Source organism: Biomphalaria glabrata, chromosome 9 (assembly GCF_947242115.1).
Source record: "Biomphalaria glabrata chromosome 9, xgBioGlab47.1, whole genome shotgun sequence".
In the NCBI taxonomy this organism is placed as follows: Eukaryota; Metazoa; Mollusca; class Gastropoda; family Planorbidae; genus Biomphalaria; species Biomphalaria glabrata.
This window is the reverse complement of record NC_074719.1, coordinates 28,741,315-28,762,540: the sequence shown is the minus strand read 5'-3', so window position 1 is coordinate 28,762,540 and position 21,226 is coordinate 28,741,315. Positions and strand designations below refer to the sequence as shown.

The 21,226-nt window shown below is 34.3% G+C and overlaps 2 protein-coding genes across 6 annotated transcripts in view; one reads left to right on the top strand and one right to left on the bottom strand.

Annotated features, from left to right (window-relative positions):
• Positions 1-7,715, top strand: part of LOC106056742 (endophilin-B1-like) — a 31,657-nt gene extending 23,942 nt beyond the window's left edge. For all 5 annotated transcript variants that reach the window (XM_056042792.1, XM_013213581.2, XM_056042791.1 and 2 more), the window contains 2 exons: positions 103-295; positions 4,478-7,715. In XM_056042792.1, the coding sequence (XP_055898767.1) occupies positions 103-295; positions 4,478-4,585 (301 nt within the window). In that variant the 3' untranslated portion in view covers positions 4,586-7,715. The remainder of the gene's footprint in view (positions 1-102; positions 296-4,477) is intronic.
• Positions 7,716-9,337: 1,622 nt separating this feature from the next.
• Positions 9,338-21,175, bottom strand: LOC106056744 (endonuclease G, mitochondrial-like). Its single transcript, XM_013213585.2, has 5 exons — positions 20,799-21,175; positions 16,148-16,319; positions 14,649-14,761; positions 10,711-10,792; positions 9,338-9,578 (listed from the first exon to the last, which is right to left on the bottom strand). Exons 1-5 carry the CDS (start codon positions 21,173-21,175, stop codon positions 9,384-9,386), a joined length of 939 nt encoding a protein of 312 aa, XP_013069039.1. The 3' UTR covers positions 9,338-9,383.
• Between the last annotated feature and the right edge of the window lie 51 nt (positions 21,176-21,226).

The window sequence follows — 21,226 nt, the reverse complement described above, 5'->3', positions numbered from 1 at the left end:
TAATTCAAACATTTGTATCTATATATCTTTCTCTATATTTAAATTTTGCTTTTGTTGATTTGAAGAGGGGAAAGGTTAAGTGTCTCTTCATTTTGCTTCCAGTTACCCTGTTGGTGGTGGCCCCTCAAACAACAATACCTCTTCTTCTAGTAGCAGCCTGCCTGCCCCCTCCAATACTTATACACCTCCTTCAATAGAGGTGACGGCCCCCACACCCACAGAGAAGCGCCAGGCCAAGGCCCTCTATGACTATGATGCTGCTGATAGTTCGGAATTGTCGCTTCTAGCAGATGAGGTAATGGCCCTTTATGACTTTACTTGCTTCTCATTTTCTTTTTGCAAGAAGTTTAACATTTTTAAAGAATTTCTTTTACCTTTTAATGTTAAGTTTGAAATTGAATAGTTTAAATTTCTTAGCTAATGTGATTAACTTAAAAGTAAAATAAACTTAAATAAAATACAATTATTTTATTATTAGACTTGATTGCTTAACCAATAAATATACAGACATTTTTAAATTATTATTACGTCTTCTAGAATAAAAAAATAATAATTATACATTTGGTGATTAAATTGCATTTTTTAGAATACCTCTCTTCAACTCGTACCTTCTGGGTGGAACCTAGACTCAATTCTTTGAAAATGGCTTTAATAATTTTCCTAGAAATTTGACTGTTGATGTATATCATTTGGACACATTGGAAAACCTGTTATAATTTTTCAAAGTATAAAAGAAATAAATTTAAATTTGGCTAGAGAACTAGAAAATATTTATCTTCAATGGAACATCTATAAAAGTTTAATCAATTAATGTTTAGGAACATTTTGTGCATCTTCTTCTAGGTTTAGATCTTAGGGCCTATCTTTAGAATATCATAGTATAGTAGGTTTATACATTTGGTTAACTCTTTCAGCCTGTTGCTAAAATAGCAATGGATGCGGGCAAAAATGGCTACCAGTTTTTGTTTACAATAGGGTGATGAAAATATTTTTTATCTCATAAACGGTAAATCACAGATAAATAAAGTTATATATCAAATTAAAGAAAAGATCGTCACCAACACAACTATTTTAATCTTTTTGTAGTTTATTTAATTTGTATAGATGATTTTACAGGTTGAATAGGAAGGAAAAAAATAAAAGAGTAAAAAAAAATTTTTTTGTCTAGGTTTGTTATACATAATATATGTATAATATTGCTTGAAAAGAGTATATTTTGTACTCATTTTAAAGTAAATTCATTTTGATAAACATAAATGAAGTTTTTTTTCCTAATTTCTTGCTTATTTATTTTAATTTAATTTTTTTTCTAAATCGCATTAATTTTAATTAAACTACTTTTTTTTCCATATCTATTATAAAATAATTTTTTAAAATTTCTTTATTATTACAGTCAACATAAATTATATATCAAACTACATAGATATGCATAAGAATTCATTTTTACCCTTTCTTTATTCTCTTACATGTAAATAATTTGTAATTTCATGTCTTAGATCATAGTCATTTTTTTTTTGCAGATTTTTTTTCTTTGCAATAACATCAATATATACTCTCTATTTTGTTTGTATTGACCATTTTGACTAAATACTTTTTATTAATTAGAAAGAAGATTCATTTCTGAATAATTTGATATACAACACTTAAACATGCAGTGAAGATTATAAAACAGATATTACCTTAGACGCGTAGAGTTGTAAATCCAATTGGAAATCATTTTTGGCAAAAAACAATATCCAGTGAAATAGGAATAATATTTACATTTTACACACACACACACATATATATACATTTATTTACATTACATTGATGCTACTGCCACTACTTGAAAGCTATTGTTTTGCCAGATCCTCATGGTATAGACGAAAACAATGTTTCACACAGAGCCGAGGTTGCGACGGGCAACCCGAGCAAAAGAATCTAGTGCGCTTCCGTTGTGATTGACTCTTGCAATAGACACAAGGGCGATCATTCTCTTCATAATGAACAAGATGAGGCCCAGGTGCTATTTTGCTGTCAGCTTTAACAGTCTTCACTTTCACCTGTCTGGGAACATCACCCAGTGCAGTGGCAGCATCAACTAAACCATCAATTAAAGTTTCTTTAAATTTTTTTAAAGAAAGCTTTTTTGAAGGCTGGTCACATGTAACCTGTGTGGCATTATAAATGATGAGGGCATTAATCTGTGCAATTTCTAATATCCAGAAGAAGACTTTCTTCCACCATTTCATGCTTTTTCTAGAATGCACAGAATAATAAGAGAGCATTTGGTCTGCCCTGTCGCAACCATTCATCATCATATTGTAGTCGTGAACCATTTCTGGCTTCTCGACAACACTGCGCTTCTGTTGCACATTAATGATGCGATTGGTTGATTTTGTGGACACCATAATGCAAGGCTTCTTAGCTTTCTTATCCTGCCATGCCACACAAAGAGCATCTATACTGCCCACAGACTTGTAAAATTGAGTTTCTCTGTGACGCAGCTTTTGCTTCTTGAGCTCGGCAGGGAAATTTTTCCTAGCCAAGTTGACTGTCCCAGTATAATAAAATCTTTTCTGAGTTAGATATTCTAAGAGATCTGTTGATGTATAATATCTATCAGCAAAAATATGATGCCCACTTTGAAGTGGTTGTAGAAGGGTATCAAATATTTTGACTGCATGGCTGGTAATACTGTTGGATGAGTCTGAGTAAGAAGTGTCACTTCCATAATAAGTAATAAGATTTATCACATAACCTGTACTGCTATCACACAGGCCATAATTTTTTATGTGGTGCTTTTCAGGCTTACTAGGGTTGTACTGTAATGGTCCAAACCTGCCTTTAAATCCTATCACCATCTCATCAATAGCAACCTCCTCAAAAGGATAAAATGCCTTTTGAAAATTTGAACACATCATCTTTACGAAGGGTTCAACTTTATCCTTACCGACCGAGACCGCTTCACCTACATGCATCATGCTAAAGAACAAGAGCTCAAATCTAGCTCTTGTAAACATGGTATTAAACCATGGCTGATAATATATGTCTTTATTAGACCAAAAGTCCCTGACAGACTTTTTGTTTTGTAGACCTATCGAAATAAAAACTGCGAGAAACTTGTACATTTCTGCAACATTTGTGTCTGTCCAATTATTAAAAGTGGACCTGACAGTAGGAGGATTGTGTTTTTGAATCACAATTTTAGCATAATCATTTATGCTATCAACTAAAAAGGTCATGATACAACCATCTACTAGCCTGGTAAAAACATCAAATGGTGTAGAATCTCTTGTCAAATCTAACTCAGAATTGACTCCACTTTTAGAAGGCTGGGACATTCTAAATGTATTGGCAGTACTGACAGGACAATTGTCAGCAACCCTCTCCCATTGCCACCCATCATTATTACCACTAGTTCTAGGTCTAAAATCATCTGGTTCTGGAATTGTAGCAATAATACCAGTCCCATCATTGTTAGTTTCACTGCCACTATCACTGTCAGAATCTGAGTCAACCACAGTATCATCATATCTAGCTCTTTTCTTCTTCACAATGTTATCATCTACACCATGATTTTCTGGCAAATATGTTGAATCATCTTCACTATCACTATCACTAGAACTTTCTAAAGCTAAAAACAATTGAGTAGCTTGTGCTACCGTCAATCTTTTAGGCCTACCACTAACACCACTGCATCCAGGCATAGCATCCATGTTTGTTTATGTTTACTAAGCAACACACTAATTAAAATATTAATAAAACAAAAAAATAATCCAGGTTATTGCACAAAGACGCTTAAAAAAGGAAGGTTTCGTTTCTTTTTACTATTTTTGTTTTTAGAAATAACTTTAAAAACTCTAACTACAAGAAACGGACTAATTTTAGAAGCCACCCCCCAAAAGCCAGTATACTGGCAAACCAGGCTATGAGGTATAGCTGTTTTGCCAGTATACTGGCAAAACAGGCTGAAAGAGTTAACTAGGAATTTTGAAAGCATTTTTTATGTTTTTCTTGTTTAAAAATTAAAACAAGTTTAAGGTCAATGACTTTCAAGAAATTGTCTGCAACTTTGGCCATTTAGTAAAAAAAAAATGACTTCATTTTTAAAATATCTTTTGTAAGCCTAATGTACACTTTCATGCCTCTTTCAGTGTTCAGAGCAGAATCATTAATAGTTGTAAGAATATTAGATGCACTTTTTATTCAACCATAAAATAGGCACTTCTTTTTTGTTTCCTTTAACATTTTGTTTCACAGAAAATCTATATATGCATTGTAACAATAAAACAAAACAACTCAAAAGCTGCTCATTATTAATTATTTAAAGTTCAAACATTTTCATATGTATATTATTCATTCAAAACACATTCAAATATGGAAAATATTTATGAATGATTAATCTGCTTTTAATATTTACCATTTTAAATAATGAAACTATTCTAATTTGTATCTTATAATTTTAAACATTTTTTTTTCTTGTTGTATTTGCTAGTTGATTATGGTGTATAGAGTTCAAGGCCTAGATCCAGATTGGTTGATGGCAGAACGTGGTTCTCAGCGTGGGAAAGTTCCTGTCACTTACCTGAAGGTGTTAGAATAAGAGAATGCTGTCTTCTAGGGGGTTATGGGATTTCTATTGTTTAACTTAGAATTTGTTGTTGTTGTTGTTGTTTTTTTTTACTTATGAGAGGCTTATTTCCTTTACAGGTGTCTGGAAAATAGGTTGGTGTTAACTGATATTTAGAAGTAGAATGGCATTTAACTTTGACAACCTGATGTTAAAGTATAACTAACAGAACACAATGACATAAATACTTACTAGGAGAAAGACAAGTTTCAGTGTTAGAGGAATGTTCAATATATAAACATATATATATATATATATATATGTTTATCAAATTGTAATGTAAAATTAGCTCACAATAGATAATTCATCTATATCAATGATAAAGCTAGAGTTTGAGTTTTATTAGACATATAACTAAATACAAGACTGTCAAGGTATTGAGTTTGTAAGATTTGAAAATGTAATATTTTAATTTAACATCGAGCCACACACCTAATTATTTCTGCCTGTACACTATGAACAAAACCTATATGTAGCTGTTACTACACTACACCGAACATTCAAAACACCATGGACACTTAGAAATGATCTAGACATAGACTGTACAGTCCAGTCATGTGTAGGAAGTCAATTCTTGACCCTGCACTTCTCTTCAACCTGTGCAATGCTTTGTTTCTTGTTGGTTTGAACCAAGACTATGTGACTAGTCTATAGACACAGTTTGTAAACAGATGTACAGATTGTATTTGTGCACACATTGTTTGTTTGTTTTTTGGAGGAAAGCAACTTTCTAGGACTCTGAGTCACAGAATGGAATAAGGAAATCCCTCAATTGTTTAATGTATAGAACTTCTTAGGAACAACTTTGTCTAGAATGCAGTTGTTCAATCTAAAAGTGTAAATATTGAAAGAACAAAGCTCTGACAAACACCATGAGCAAATACATTGCCCACATATTTATGTATTGACTGTCTAGTGATCAACTACTGTGCTTGATACAAAGGTTTCTATTGCCAACCACTAAGATGTTTAGCATGTGATGTGCACCAAGAAAAGACTCGCTATTTCCTGGCTTAGTTTTAATTGGTTTAAAGCTATCATTGTTTTTTTGCTAGCCATTCAAGTATTCACAAATATGAGTTCATATTTCCAGCTGATTAATTCTTTAAGTAAAATTTTTAAATGTTCTTATTGTTTCTACTATTATTTTATGCTTTTGATGCTGTTGGGATTATTGTACTATTGAACATGTATTTATTTTAATTGAACATTGTCATGTAGTGGTTGAATTCATTCTTGAAACTATCTATCTATGTATATGTTAAACCATTTAGCCTTGTTTTCACTCAGTATGCATTTGACTTTCCCATGGAAACAGTTTGTTGTATTGCTAGGAACTATATCCCTACCAGTGCCTCAAGGGAGGTAACTTGGAATGTTTTATACTGTTAAATGTGGGTGCTACAAGGGATGTAACTTTAGAAAGTTGTATTGTGTTCTTATCAATTATCCAATTGTTGCACCCAATTGTTTTTGCTGCATTTTTATTCCTGGATTGATAATATTGAACTTTCAAACTTTAAAATTATGTAGGTTTTTTTTATTTCAACATTGTTGTGTGAAATTTAATTCTTTTCTTCAGTCTTTTTTTTTTGTTTTACAATAATCAATAATTCCATATGTTAAAATGATTAAAATACAGCATATATTTGTATCTATATGTTTAGCTATTATTCAGCTAGGTAAAACCATTTCATGAAAGTATATATAAATTATGAAAATACAAATGACCATAAATTATATAGATAGTTCATACCTATGAATTCAAAATGAATTCAGTCTTTGGTCCATTACATATTACAGAGAAGGCATTTGGGAAGCCAAAACTAGTGCATATTTTACTTTTTTTTAACCCCCCCCCCTCCCTTCCCCATTTGTTTGTTCCATTGAACCAACAACTTTGCTATCTTGTGTTTCTTGATCATTTTATTTTATTTTCAAAGAAAATAGATTTCTCTCCCATCTCATAGTTCTACTAGAGTCACAATCTAGTGTTTGGATTGAACTTTGATTCATTCTTCCAGCTTGCTTCATTTCCTGACTTAGAATTGTGCTTTTCTTTATGTGTATACATTAGACATGAATGGACACTCACCCACTGTAGAGAACGTTTATTCATTGGACCTATAATGTCTTGAAAGTTGAACATATTTACTTGAACATTTTGTTCACCTGTTGTGACACATTGAAATGGTTACCAAGGTCCATGAACTATGCATGTTCAATAAACCAATGAGGTGAACACTACAGTTCAGCTGCACTTTGAATGTTTCTGTGACTAACACATCTATGCCATCTTGTTACCCAGCATAATGTGGATCTAGGATATTTTTAGTTTTATGTTGAAGATTGTGGTTTAGAATCAATTCTATTTCATTCCAATACAGTCTGGAGAATTGAGTGCACTGCACTGACTCTTCTTGGTGCACAGTTTCTTCTCCTTGCTTTCTACTGGAATTCAACTTGACCTATTGCTGTGTGTACAAAACATTGATTGTACTATCTTGGACTGGGTTCTGTATATGTGTTGTATAACACATTCTCTCCCCACTCCAGGGTTTAGTTGAATGTAATCATTCAGTGTGTAGCATTATTTTGTCTATTACACCCTAGTAGCTAGCATCTATCACTGCACCCCCACTTTGTTACTTAGGAAGAGAGCATCCAACACAATGAAAATATTTTTGATCTTTGTCTGCTCTATACAACACAAAAGTGAACATCAGAATTGACCTTTTGGTTCACGTCACTCTGTTCTTTTGAATGACTTTCAACATTTTTTTTTTAAAAGTCACTTTTTAAAAATTCATAATCACTTCTAAAAATTAATCAGATATTATTGAACATAATGTTCTTAGTGATATTAAAGATGTTCTGGTCTATTTTACTGAACCTGTGGTCTGACAACAAAAGGTTCAGTCCCCTCCCTCCCTCTCTAGCACAAACTCAACTCTGACTGGTAGCAAGGTCACATATTTGTTTAGTCAGATCTAGTCTCTATATATGTCACAATCTCATGTTTGATGCTCAAATGTTATCATCATAAGATCAAGAAGCTTAGGATTAACATTTCATTGCTAATAAATAGAACAAGCAAAAACAATTTGACTTGTTTGTTTTTTTCTTTAAAACTGTAAATACAGCTACTTAAACAATGTTGAAATGATCTCAACTTGTGAAATGCAAATGAAACCCAACAGCATTCTGCAAATCTTATTTAAAAGTTTCTAGCAACACTACCCCCCCCCCCCCCAACACTTTTTCAATTGTTTAAAATCCTTTTTTTTTACTGCTCATCTGTCACTTTAAGAATTTAAAAATTAAAAGCTTCATTGAAAATCCCTTTCTTTCACCATAGCCTTCTTGATCTAGGTGCAAAACTTACTGGGGTTTTTTTTGTTTGTAGTAATGTCTATGTATACCAATTAACTCATTGCTAAAAAATTATAGGACAAAGGCTACTTATGGGACTCTTTAAAATTGAATTTTTCCAATTACAAACTCACAGCTGCCTATCAGCTGGTGTGGTACAAACACAAACATATTACAGCTACTATCAAACTCTGTTAAATAATTTTCCTTGTGTATACAATTTTTTGGTCATATATATATATATTTATATTTATAGCTTTTATATAGCACTACTTTTCATGCTTATAGCATGCTCAGAGCGCTTTGGTCCAATCTCATTTGTGGACCAGTGGGGGGGAGGGGGTATCTAGGAGTTGGTTTTCCGTGCTGCCTTTAGGTGCTCAGTAAACACAACTCTGCCCGAGTCGGGTGTCGAACCTCGAGCCCCCTTCTAGGTAGACAAGCCAAGTTCAAGCGCACTTGGCCTCTCGACCACGCTTTCCACTCAATATCACTATTGGAGGGTTCAGATAATGTCATATTTCTGAGATGGACTGTGCAGCAGTTTCTATTCCAAAGGGTTTATCTTGGGGCCAGTATTTCAGACATCTTAATAAAGTATGTAGATTTGAAACACATTTTTGGTACTATTCCACAAGTAGAATTTCACTGCTACCAAATTTCCTCATACAGAACATATTTCTTCATTCTGCTGTGTACTGTTTGTAATAAAAAAAATTGTCTAGGGTACTAGGACACATCATTTTTCCTGTACCAGTAGTTTGGTGAGTGTTTGGTCATTTGAGACTTAGAGCAGCAATCTTTCACCTTGGAGAGCAGTTATAGCAACTTCCACAGCCTCTACCCAACTGGTGCCACAGTACCTGGTACCCAGGTCTTCTAAGAACAGCTGCACCATAACCAGTCCCAAGCTCAGGTGAGAAAGCATGGGACTAGTGATTTGATTTGATTTTAGGCACATCGGCACAATTTAGGCCATGTACTCTCTCTCTAAACAACAAGGGCCAAATTCTATAGTCATATCATTAAAATAAAGGTCTATTCACAGTTAAAATAGTAAAGGTAGTAAAAATTTAATTATTTGGTAAAAATCTAATGTAAATAGTACATGTTCACACATTCATAAATCAGATCTTCGTAGATAACCCCACTTCCCGGATAAAGCCCAGTACTAGTGATCCCACACCAAAAACCTCAATAGCTACAGAAAAACATTCAAACATTGAAAAGGAGCAATTAATAGTTTGACCACAAAGGCTACAACCATTACATCATACATTTAGCAGTTCACCTAAGTAAATTGTTCAATCCCTTACACAGTCTAGTGAATAAAGAAACATTGAAACACAAAGAGCTAATTAACAATTTAATCAAACATATCAGTCTCATTTACTAGATTCTAAGGAGTCTGTCTGGCATTAATTTTTGTAAACATTTTTTTGGGAATATTTTGGAAGAAGAGTAAACCAGCAGCTCTCTCAATGACTTCTAGTGGAACCAAATAGTTCTGTAGTCGAACTTCAGGTAAAGGCTGATTCGGCATTACATAAGATTGCAGCTCAAACTGGCCCTGGCTATTTTCTACAACTAAGACCTGGACAAACAAAAAAATTGATATTAGTACCGGTATATCTCTATCTAAAATCTTTTATTACAACTAGGTAGGTTGCTGGTGGAATGCAACACTGGTTAAGTCAAATTATAATACATAAAGTTTGTTTTTTGTTACTGTTACATAATTGTAGATGATTCCATAATTTATTAAACTGGTAATAAACACATTATTTTGTATCCAAATTTGATCTTTTATTCACATAGGTGTCATCATAAATATTTTGTACTACATACTCTACATGCTTAACATGATGGCTTGTAGTTAAATTAAAATAATAGCTCTGTAAATTAGACTAATAAATAGAGACTGTACCAGTGGCCTTCAAAGATGGATATTGTGGGTAAGTGGGTATCTTTAGAGGGCGTGAAAGCTAATAAACAAGATTATAGTTTTAAAAGGACTTTTTTTGTGTTATATAATTGATTAAAAGAGACATCAGTATTGGGGGTGAAAAGCTAACAGTGTCATTAGTTTTAAATACCTTTGAACTATCATTTCAAATGAAGGAACCAAACCTGAACTACTGGCCAGAATGGCACAGTCCATGGCAGCACTTGCTAAACTCATAACAATCTGGAAAGACAAAGGCATAGCCCTCGACGCTAAAACGAGACTAATGTTTTTCCTGGTCACAGACACATTCTTATAAGCTTGCGAATCTTGGACACTGACAAGAGGTATCCTAGGTATAACATACAGAGATCGCATCACAAATAAAGAGATTAGATCAGGAATAATACAGCGATTGGACCCCATGATGACCTGCTAACTACTGTAAAAAAAAAACAACTCTGTGGCCATATCACTCAGAGCTTACAAAGACTTTTTTTCAGGAACAGTACTTGTACCAGGGAAAAAGAGGCAGACAGAGAAAACAATGGGAAGACAACATAATGAATGGGCTTGTCATTGAAAGAGATTTTACCCAAAGCAAAAGACAGAGGAATGGGAAAGATGGTCAACATATCTAGTGTGGTACCCCAATGGTCAAACAAACTAAAGGATAGGTGAAGGGACTGCTACAGTATTCTACACATTCCCAGTCTCGTGCACAAATCAGTTACCAATAGGCCGAATTCAATTAGTGACCAGTCTTAAAGTACAGAAGTACCTTGAAAAAATGTGTGGGCACTGCTACGTGATTCTCCCCAATCACTTCATATCTGACATAGAGTTTGCCATCTGCCTCTTTTCTGGAAAAGTAATAAAACAAAATATGATTTAGTGGCCTAAATTTCATTTCTTAAAGTTTAAAATACTTATAATGAAAAAAATATTTTTCACTAAAATCATATAGGATGGCTGCCTGGGCGTGCGGTTTGCGTGCTGGACTATTGTTCTGACTTATCAATGGTCCGGGGTTCAAACCCTGCGCACTCATATCCCTCATTGCCCTGCGGGAGGTTTGGACTAGGAAGTAAATTATCTTCAACTCTGAAGGAACATCCGAAAAATGTAAAACATTTTACATAGCTAACAAAAACATTTTTCTTTTTATTGTAATGAAACAAAAAAAAATCTTTAATTCTTTGGCCCGCTCCTCAAAAATTTTGCTCATCACTGGTCTAAAGGATCCTCCAATTGATGACCACATACTCTTCAGATTTTGAATCTATATATAGCATCTATGGTAAGTTTTAAACATTTTATCTATGTTCTTAAATCATAAGAATCTAGACTATTCTAGACTTATCTTTTTAATTTTAATGCTATAAGGATTATTTTTGTTTTTTTATTTAGATTATGACTAAAAGGAAGCGGAAATGACATAAGGCTAAATAGTACCTGTTACAAGACTTGCTTTTAAACTTCCTTTAAAAATATGAAATTTGTGCAATATTTAAAAATGCTTTATACATAGACTGCTGCCTTTTGGGGAAATACTGAAAAAACAAACAAACAAACGTTTGTGGTTTCTCACAAATTGCGGTTAACTGGTTGCAAATCTGTCAAAACCAGTTTTTAGTGAGCACCTAGGATGTAAAAGGAACCTGTGTACCATATTTCATGTGAATCCGTCTGACAGTTTAAGAGATATCTTGTCCAATGAGTGGTACTTTTGCTTACACCTAACCCAAAAAGTTAGCAGACATTTGCAGAGTGAATACATAAACAAAGTAATATCTGTGGATAACCATAAAAATGTATGGCCTAACATTAAATCTAAGAAAAGGAAATGCTCCATAATGATAACAAAATTAAAGCTAACATTTTAAATAAATACTTTGCATCAGCATTCTTGGGCCCAGGAGACAAAGACAATTTGCTTAGCTTAAACCAAGTCAAAAACATTGGAGATATAGATATACAAGAAAAAGGGATCCAAATCTATTAGCTAGCATAAAACCCAATAAAGCATCGATCTAGACCTGATGGTATTCCAGCAAGATTGATCAAAGAACTAAACCCTGAGCTAGCCCCAGTGATCAAAATACATTTTAGGCTTCCCTTAATCAGGGTTGGGGAATGAGGGACTGGAAAGAAGCTAATGCAACTAACATATTTAAAAAAAAGAGATAAATCTGATTAGGGAAACTACAGACCAGTATCACTAACCAGCATCACATGTACTGGAACACATAATATGTAGCAACAGCATAAATCATTCATATAAACATACATAATATCCTCGCTCCATAACAACATGGTTTTTGGACATATAGGTCATGTGAAACTCAACTTATAGGACTAATTGGTGATTTTTCAAAGGGACTAGATAATAATGAGCAAATAAACACCATGCTATTAGATTTTTCTAAGGCATTTGGCAAAGTTCACCACCATAGCTTGCTTAAAAAATGAAAATATAGTCTTTGGCATTATTGGTTTGCATCAATGTATTCAGGATTTCCTGATAGGGACTGGCATTTTCAGGCAGCCTTTCCGGCTCTCCCTTAATGGAGTGGCTCTCAGCATGGAGGAGCTAGCCAAGTACCTTGTGTAACTGATCACAAACTAAAAATGTGTGAGCACATCCAGGATGTTGTAAGAAAGGCCTCAGGGAAACTTTGCATTGTGCGGAAGCTGGCATCCACGAAGTGGGGAGCCTGATCAGACATGCTTCGATCATTGTATATTGGAGCAGCCTGATCACAGACAACAGTCTCCATGTGCACATTTATGGCTCTAGGATGCCGTAGCTCAATAAGATACAGTCCCAAACACTAAGATTTGTCTGTGAAACCTTTAGGACAAGCCCAGTAAATGCAGCTGAAAAAAAGGCTAATGTAGGTCCACTAAACATTAGGAAGGAACAGTCAATACTAACTTGCTTTACTTTGAGTGGTATAAAAGGCTGGATGAATACCTTCCAGCTAGAAAACTAGTGGATGGTTGGAGATGCAGAAGATGTATCCTGATGCAGTCTTTTATGCATCATGCCACTAGAGAACTAGACTATCTGATAAAGCTGGCCTCTCCACCAACAGAAAAAACATTCCATGATTTCATCCCCTTCCCCCTTAGTGTCACCCAAAGACCCAAACATAGGCTTGAAAGTAGTAGACACTAACGACACTAAGCTAAGGCATTCATCAAACAACTTTCAAATTCTAGCACTGGAGACCATCAATGCCTCCAAGCCCAGTGCCATTTTTGTATATACTGATGGGTCTGCATCAATACTCTGGAAGAGCAGGCTATGGAGCCTACATCAAGTTTCTTGGCTCTGACTCACTGGCAACACCATTGCTGACTCCTAGGCCCACCAGGGAGGGCTAGCATCACCCACCAAGCAGACTGTGAGTTTTCATCATGCTCTGGCTACAATCCAAAAAATAGAATAAAAAAAGGTTTGAGTGCTGCGACAAATCCGAAAAAGCCTGCAGAGTCTGAGGCGCCCTAACCACACTTCCCCATGGTGGAGGCTGTCTAGGCCTGAGTAAGTTATTGTAGCACAGTGCAGGACAGGCCACTGTCCTGTTGGCTCATATTTCTCATGGCTAAGGCCAAACTCTGACTCACAGTGCCCCTGCTGCAGGAAAGAAGAGAAAACAATGTCTCATATTCTTTTTGACTGCCCCAGACTTGCTGATCTCCATCTGGAAACCACAAATCTAAACCTGTATGGTGACATGTATGCATTACACAAAACAGCAGGGTTTCTGTCCAGGGCTTTTGCAAGAGAAGATTTGAGCCTCCCAAGCCCTCACTCAAATGAAGTTAGTTGATAATGATAAGAAGAGAACAAACTGTAATAATAAATGGCTCCAAATCAACACTAATAATAGTAAACTAAGGTGTACCTCAAGGAACAATCTTAGGCACACTACTGTTTCTAATTTACAAAAGATTGCTTCACAATGAGGAAATTCAAAACAGATCACAATGGTTATTGGGCCCCACGATGACCTACTGACCACTGGGAAAAAAAAAAAAAAGCAAACTTAAACTGTATGGCCATATAATGAGATCCTTGGGGCTGGCAATAACTTCCCTGTAGGAAACAGTACCAGGGAAAAGAAGAAGAGGCAGACAGAGAAAGTGATGAGAAGACAACATTAAAGAATGGACAGGCCAGTCATTGAAAGTGACTAGTCTAGACAAAAGACAGAAAGGACTGGAGAAAGACAGTCAATAGATTATATGTGGTGCTCCAAAGGTCCAACAGACTAAGGGATAGGTTTAGTGATATATATAAGGACCAATATTAAGAAGTCTAGTGAAACCCCAGTGAAAACTTAGATAGTATAAAACCATGTCAAATAATTCTCTTCGTCAATTTACTTAGGTTATTTTCAAATACTTTATTCATTACAACTAGATCTGATCTATACTACTTTCCAAATGTTTTATTAAGAAAACATAACAAGCAAACTATCTTGAATTTATAAAGATTCAAACCAGATTTTCTATTAGATCAACAAGCTCTTTACTAATCAATCAAGAGAGACTTAAAGTGCTGCATCAGTTGACTGGTCTTGGTGTCAGTAATTGACATGTATGTTTGAAAGCATTACTTCTTTGCTTAATAGTGGTTTCTCATGTTGGAAGACCACATTTTCATTTTATATTTTTTCTCTAAAACTTTTTTGTCTAAAAATGCCTTACCTGGGTAAAAACAAAGGACCAGTACAAACATAAACATTCTTGTTCTTCCTGGCTAAAGCCCGAACATACTTCTCTAAAGAATTCCATGAATCTCTATTGAATCCTGCTCCGACCTATTAAATAAACAGAACATGTGTAATGTACACCAAACAAGATAACATGAAATATGTTTTAGAATAAACTATATTTAAATGATTTGACTTATTGGACTTGAACATCATGTGATACAAGTAGAAAATTAAAATAAGCAATTGATAGTAACCCTAATAAAGAAATAATATACAATACAAAGCACTATGAAGCAATCATTCTTTGGTTCATGAGACATATGTCTATGAACTTAGCATGGTTTTTCTCTAACCATAATTTCTAATGGAGAGGCCATGTTTTAACAAGCAGTTAACAATAAGGTTTGTCATCATGTCTGAAGATTAGAGAGAAGTGCAGTAGGCAGTCAGTAGCTATTATCTACATATTTTGCTACATCCAACGCAGCTGGTGGTCAGTTTAAGTTCTCTTTTGTGTATGTAATCATTATCAACCCTAAATAAGAAAAACCCTACAAAAGATGAATGTTGAGGAAAAACATAAGTATAATAAACTTTCTGAATCAACACTGAGGTCAGACTTTCCAGATTAAAACACAACACAGCATTTTTCTTTAGGATATAATGTCACAGCAGGCTATGTGAAACTGGCAAATAAATTTACTACAATGTTAAAACATTCAATCATTCCTTCAGATTAATGAGCCCCTTTTGTTGATGCTAATGATGTACTAATGTCAATGTCAACAAGATTAACAAGGTAGTATGTGTCACACAAATGTGTTGGCAGCCTCACAGTTTCCCTCATTCCTCTTTCTTTAGGTTACTTCAACTCGGACCAAAGTACAATGAATAGTTGTGGATTAGTGCAAACTGTCTTTGAATACTTGTTTTAAAAATGCATATACCTATGTGCATATAATATGCAAACACAGTTGCTTGTTTTTAAATGTAAGATTTTGAAAGACGTTAAGTATCTGTAGCTCAAAAAGAAATACTAAGCTTATATTTATTTGACTAAAAAGAAAATAGTTCTTAAGTCACAGAATACAAAACTATATGTTTATTCACTTTTCTTATGACTATCATGCTTGGTATAAAAAAATTAGATTTAAGAATCTCCGTTTTCAAAATGGAGAACTAGTATGTAAAAACTATTTTGAAGATAAAAAGTAGCCATTAAGTCTATGTTGAGCAAGACATAAGCAGAATTTTAATAGTGATTTTAGTTTTTTTTTTAGATCCAAACATGATAAAGAAGACAATACTAAATAGTGACTTTTCCCTATAGGGGCCACTAAAAAATGGACTGCATCTTATGTTTGTAAAAAGCAAACAAAAAACATTTGTACCATTTTAATTTGGCTTTATAAAGTGTTGTCTAGTCCAGTATTTCTGAAAAAGTAAAAGAGCTCAAATTTATTCACAAACTGTTATTTAAGTCAAACAAACCTGAGGTGCTATATTGGAAAGCAGAAATGTCTGGCTCATGGCATTTAATGATTGTCTGTGATTGGCTGCGGCAGCTAAGTGGCCTCTATCATAGCCACTTCCTAAATAATCTTTATTTGTGGCTCTATGGTAACCATGAATGGATTCATCCTCTAGAAATTTCAATTTTGACCTTGAGAGAACAAAATTAAGTAATTTAAGTAAATGTTTGTTAATAAATTATTCAAGTCAGACCTTATATTATTGTAACGGCTCTCACTATCCAGTCTCTACAAACTGCTCTAAACGACACTACCAACTCAAAGAAATTAACAACTCAGGGCTCCAAAGTAACTTAAAACTTAAATGTTCAATAAATCACAGCCAATACTTTAGAAATTGCCATATGTAACACTGGCTGTACAAATATTTCACCTTTAATTACCATACCACGTATCAACTCTCAAGCCACTCTATCTAATTCCCATGGCTTCTCCACTTTATCCCGGACTTGTACTGGGTTTAACTGTTCAGGACTGACTTTTTTCACTGCACCATCATAATGTGCTATACAGAACCACACTGAACCATGTTGTCTGTAGTGAACTGTCTTGATGTATACAGGGTCCCCCGCTGGCCTTCCAGAAACCGACAGAATGTACTTGACCATTCTGGTTGATCACATGACTACATCAGAGATGACTAGCATGAGCAGTGTTCACTTTAGATGTCTCTAGAAACTTCTCCAGTCATTGCAATTGACCATCGCTGCTCGTCCCAGTTGACCACTCATCTAGCTTTGGCCTGGGTCAATTTGTGTTGGCTGACTACATAAACACTACTACCCCTTCTGCACCACCACCAGAAATATAACAATATAACAACTGACTACGAATGGTTACAAATATATTTAGGAGGATCAAAATGAATGCATACAGATCAACTCTATTTACAGAATACAAGACATTTCGTAACCTTGCGTAACATTCTTCAAAAGAGGCCTTTAATCGAAAGTTTTACCAACATTTCTTTAATTAGATCTAAGTAGTATATAGTCATTATATTATATAAAGTAACTTTTCTTTCTTTAAATGTGCATAATTAATCTGGCCAAAACAAAATTTATAGAAAGTCAGCTAGTGTTGTGTTACAATATTGCACAACAAAAATTTATCAGACAATATCTTTTTCAATGAGTTTATAATTGTAAGTCAGCAGAAGGCTCATGCTTTGTGTTTGAACTGATAAATAAGAATTATTTCAATCATACTTCAATCAATGAGTTGATGGGACAAATCCACTGCACCACTAGAAAGATTTAAAACCCTAAAAACACCATGAGTATGCATAAATCATCACGTCATGTTAATTGGTAACTTATTTTTAACATAATAAATTCAAGTTATCTAAGCCACATTTGCCTTGGGGAGGTAGTTTATGAAGATTTTTAAGATCAACTAATTTTAATTCAAAGACCACAACCAGAAGCAAACAAAATAACAGCTAGTCAAACAGTCTTTATACACATTTTTAATGAATCTAATCACTAAACATCAGCTGTTCATTCATCAAATCTGCCCATGTGACTTTCACAAAATCACATGCACATAAAAATGAAAGGTTCCTTAAACAATCTTAAACATTCACCTTAAATGTCCTAAACTAATCAATTCACATCACAAAAAGTTTGTTTTTTTAAATCTCAGATTTTGGACTTCAGCCACCATATTTACACAAGATCTAGATTTCAAAGGGAAATTAATCATTTATAAAGTTCATTATAAACTAACAATTTTAACAAGTAGAAATGCCTGAAAAAAGAAAGTCTCTTTAAATTGAAATTTAACTATGTCTATGGTAACTAAGACTAGGATATAGTATACATACCATATTTCCATTATATAGATATAATTATATATTTCATAGATTTGATAGAGCAATTTTACTCTAAAATTAGATTAATTAGATCTATATCTATAAAAATTATTACTCTATAATTAATTATAAGTATAGATCTAAATATATAAAGTATAAATAATAGTCTATAATATATAATTATAAGTTAAAAGACTATGACTAGATATATTATTATATAGTCTATACTATTTTATTTATAACTATAGACCAGTGTTTCTCAAACTGTGTGCCGCGGCACACTAGTGTGCCGCCGAAGATTTGCAAGTGTGCCGCGGGAATTTTCAGAACACCACACGTGCAGCGTTACACAGGTCTGTCTACTATTAAATGTTTATTTTATGTTGCGATGACATCCCCACTTGCAACGACCAGTAATACTAGTGGATCGCTCCATAGTGACGGAAAGGGGTGTTAGCTCTTCAGGTTATGGAATTGTCCACTATACATATATTGACTCAAATATAGACCGCCTTAGCAGACGCATAGCAGTTCTTGAATTGGTAACGATAATAATAAGCGATGTGTTTCATGTAAATTGTTTATGTGTATGCCAATAATAACAAATTATCAATAAGTGCCATTCATTGTTATCCATGGAGAAATACGTTAGCAAGAATGAAACTTCGAAAGCGTTAAATGAAAAGCTAGGAACCAAACGAAGGTACAAAGAAGATTACTTCGGATATGGTTTCATATCTTCGGACCTGAAGATGCTCCATTGCCATTCTGTCTGATCTGCAATCCAACTCTGTCGAATGAAGCGCTTGTTTCAAGCAAATTGAAGAGACACTTGGGAACAAAACACCTAGCTGTAAAAGCGCAACCGAAGGAATACTTGGAAAACATCAGGGCTCAACAAAACAAACAAGCTAAGAAACTTACGAACTACCTAAAGCTGGCAGAAAAGTTATTAGCAAAACGCAAGAAAGCACACACAGAGGCTGGATCAGTCATGGCTCCAGCTTTAGCAATAGTTGTTGAAACTATCCTTGGACCCGATGCCGCAGAAAAAGTTTTAAAAGTTCCTTTGTCAAATGATACTATCTCGTGCAGAATTGAAGATTTATCGCCAGATTTACAAGATCAAATCTGCGAACACTTCGATGTGACTGGCGATGAAGTGTCTCTACTGTGGTCTCTTCAAGTTGATGAATCCACTGATGTTAGCAGCAAAGCCCAGCTGCTAGCTTTTATTCGGTTCATAATGGATGAAAAATGTGTCAACGAATTCTTATTTTGCAAAGACTTACCAACTACGACCAAATGCATAGATATTGTCAAAGTGGTGAACAAAAACATTTTGCTATTCAAACTACAGTGGAAAAACTGTGTCAGCGTTTGCACTGAAGGCTGTCCTTCCATGCTTCAAGAAAATCCAAATGTATTAATTGTTCACTGCATGATCCACAGAGAAGCTCTTGCCTTTAAATCTTTGCCGAAAGATTTGATGTTTGTTCTGGATCAAGTGATTGAAGTTGTAAATTTCATCAAATCTCAACCGCTTGCATCCTGACTTTTCTCTCAGCTCGTGAAGCAATGGATTCAGACTACAAATGTCTCCTGTATCACACCAATGTTCGTTGGCTCTCCAGGAGAAAAGTGTTAAAGGTGTCGTCCTACTCAAGGCTGAGCTGATTTCATTCTTGGAGGCTGAAAAAAAAGACTTTGGATTTTCTATTCATGACGAGTTCTGGTGGGTTAAGGTGACATTTCTCTCTGATTAATTTGACAAATTAAATTCATTGAATTTAAGTCTTCAAGGACCATAGAAAACCATCATCACTGCATTCTCAAAACTGAAAGTCATTTAGTGAAAAATTGTCTTTGTGGCAAAGTAAGATCTCGAAAGGAGTCCTGCTTTCCTACTTACAATAAATGTGCTTCAAATAAAGAAATCACCCCCGAAATTCTGGACACTTTGACACACCTGCAGTCAGCATTGCAGCATTAATTTCCAACAGTTGGAAGTAATATGGATGGGTCAGCTATCCTTTGGAAACAATGAAGCTACAAATCTGACAACTGAAGAAGCAGAGCAGCTCATTGATTTTAAAAACGATGCATTTCTAAAGTCAAGTTTTGCCGAGAAAAGCTTGGATGTGTTTTGGATTTCAATTGTATCCTGCAATCAGTTTAAAAGCAATCAAAATAATTCTTCCATTTGCATCTTCATGGTTTTGTGAGTTTGGATTTTCAGCACTGACTGAAATCAAGTCTAAGAAAAGAGAGAGACTTCTTTACAATAGACAATGAAATGCAAGTTTGTTTGTCGGCTCTGGAGCCTCGATTAGATCGCATTTGCTCTCAAAAACAGGCACACCTTACACATTAAATGTAATACTTAAAAACAGGTAAAATCTTTTTTTCTTTTTATTATAAAATAACTATTGCTCTTCATGGTGTGCCGCGAAATTTTTTTAGTTTTTTACTGTGCCGCCAGACAAAAAAGTTTAAGGAACACTGCTATAGACTATAGTAATAGTATATATTAAAGTATATTTATAATTTAATAGTCTATAGTCTATATAGACGTCCATATATAAATGTATATATTTATATTTTAATATATTAAATATAAAAATATAAACTAGTCTATAATTATAATAGTAGTCTAGATTCTCAAATTCTAGACTAGATCTAATCTAGATCTAGATCTACTATCTAAACTCTAAACTATCTAGTTAATCTAGTTGTAATCTAGTATTATTTACTATTATCAAGTTAAGACTAAGTATTAAGATTTTAACTTAAGTACCTTTCAACTCCATCAACACGGTTCACTTTTTCTGGAGTTAAATGTTCCAGCACCCAACTAGCAGTCCTTGTTCTCCGATCATAAGACAACATAAAATCTTCGTAAGACCTGAGATTGTCTGTACTAGGAAATCCATATTTTACTATTTGACCTGCGTTACTGACGACCTTACTTTTGCTCGATTCGCTTTGAAAGGGGATATTCACATTGTTTTCTGAGTTTACAAGTGAATCATTCGTAGACGGTGGTGCACTTTTCGCATAAATATTTGAAAGAAAGTAGTGTTTAACAGAAGCTACATTTTCTTTATACTTATAACCAATATACACACCCGCACAGCAGGATGTTATAACAGTTGAAACATGCCGTATGAGCATTGTTATTTTTGTTTGTTTGTTTACAGTGAACAGCTTATTTTTAAAATATTA

Excerpts from the sequence above, each read along its gene's own strand:
- LOC106056744 (XM_013213585.2), bottom strand. The coding sequence starts at position 21,175 with ATGCTCATACGGCATGTTTCAACTGTTATAACATCCTGCTGTGCGGGT. Across the intron at positions 10,793-14,648 it reads GGTCCTTTGTTTTTACCCAG|AAAAGAGGCAGATGGCAAAC; the intron begins GTAAGGCATTTT and ends TTACTTTTCCAG. Across the intron at positions 9,579-10,710 it reads TGCCCACACATTTTTTCAAG|GTCTTAGTTGTAGAAAATAG; the intron begins GTACTTCTGTAC and ends TTGTTTGTCCAG.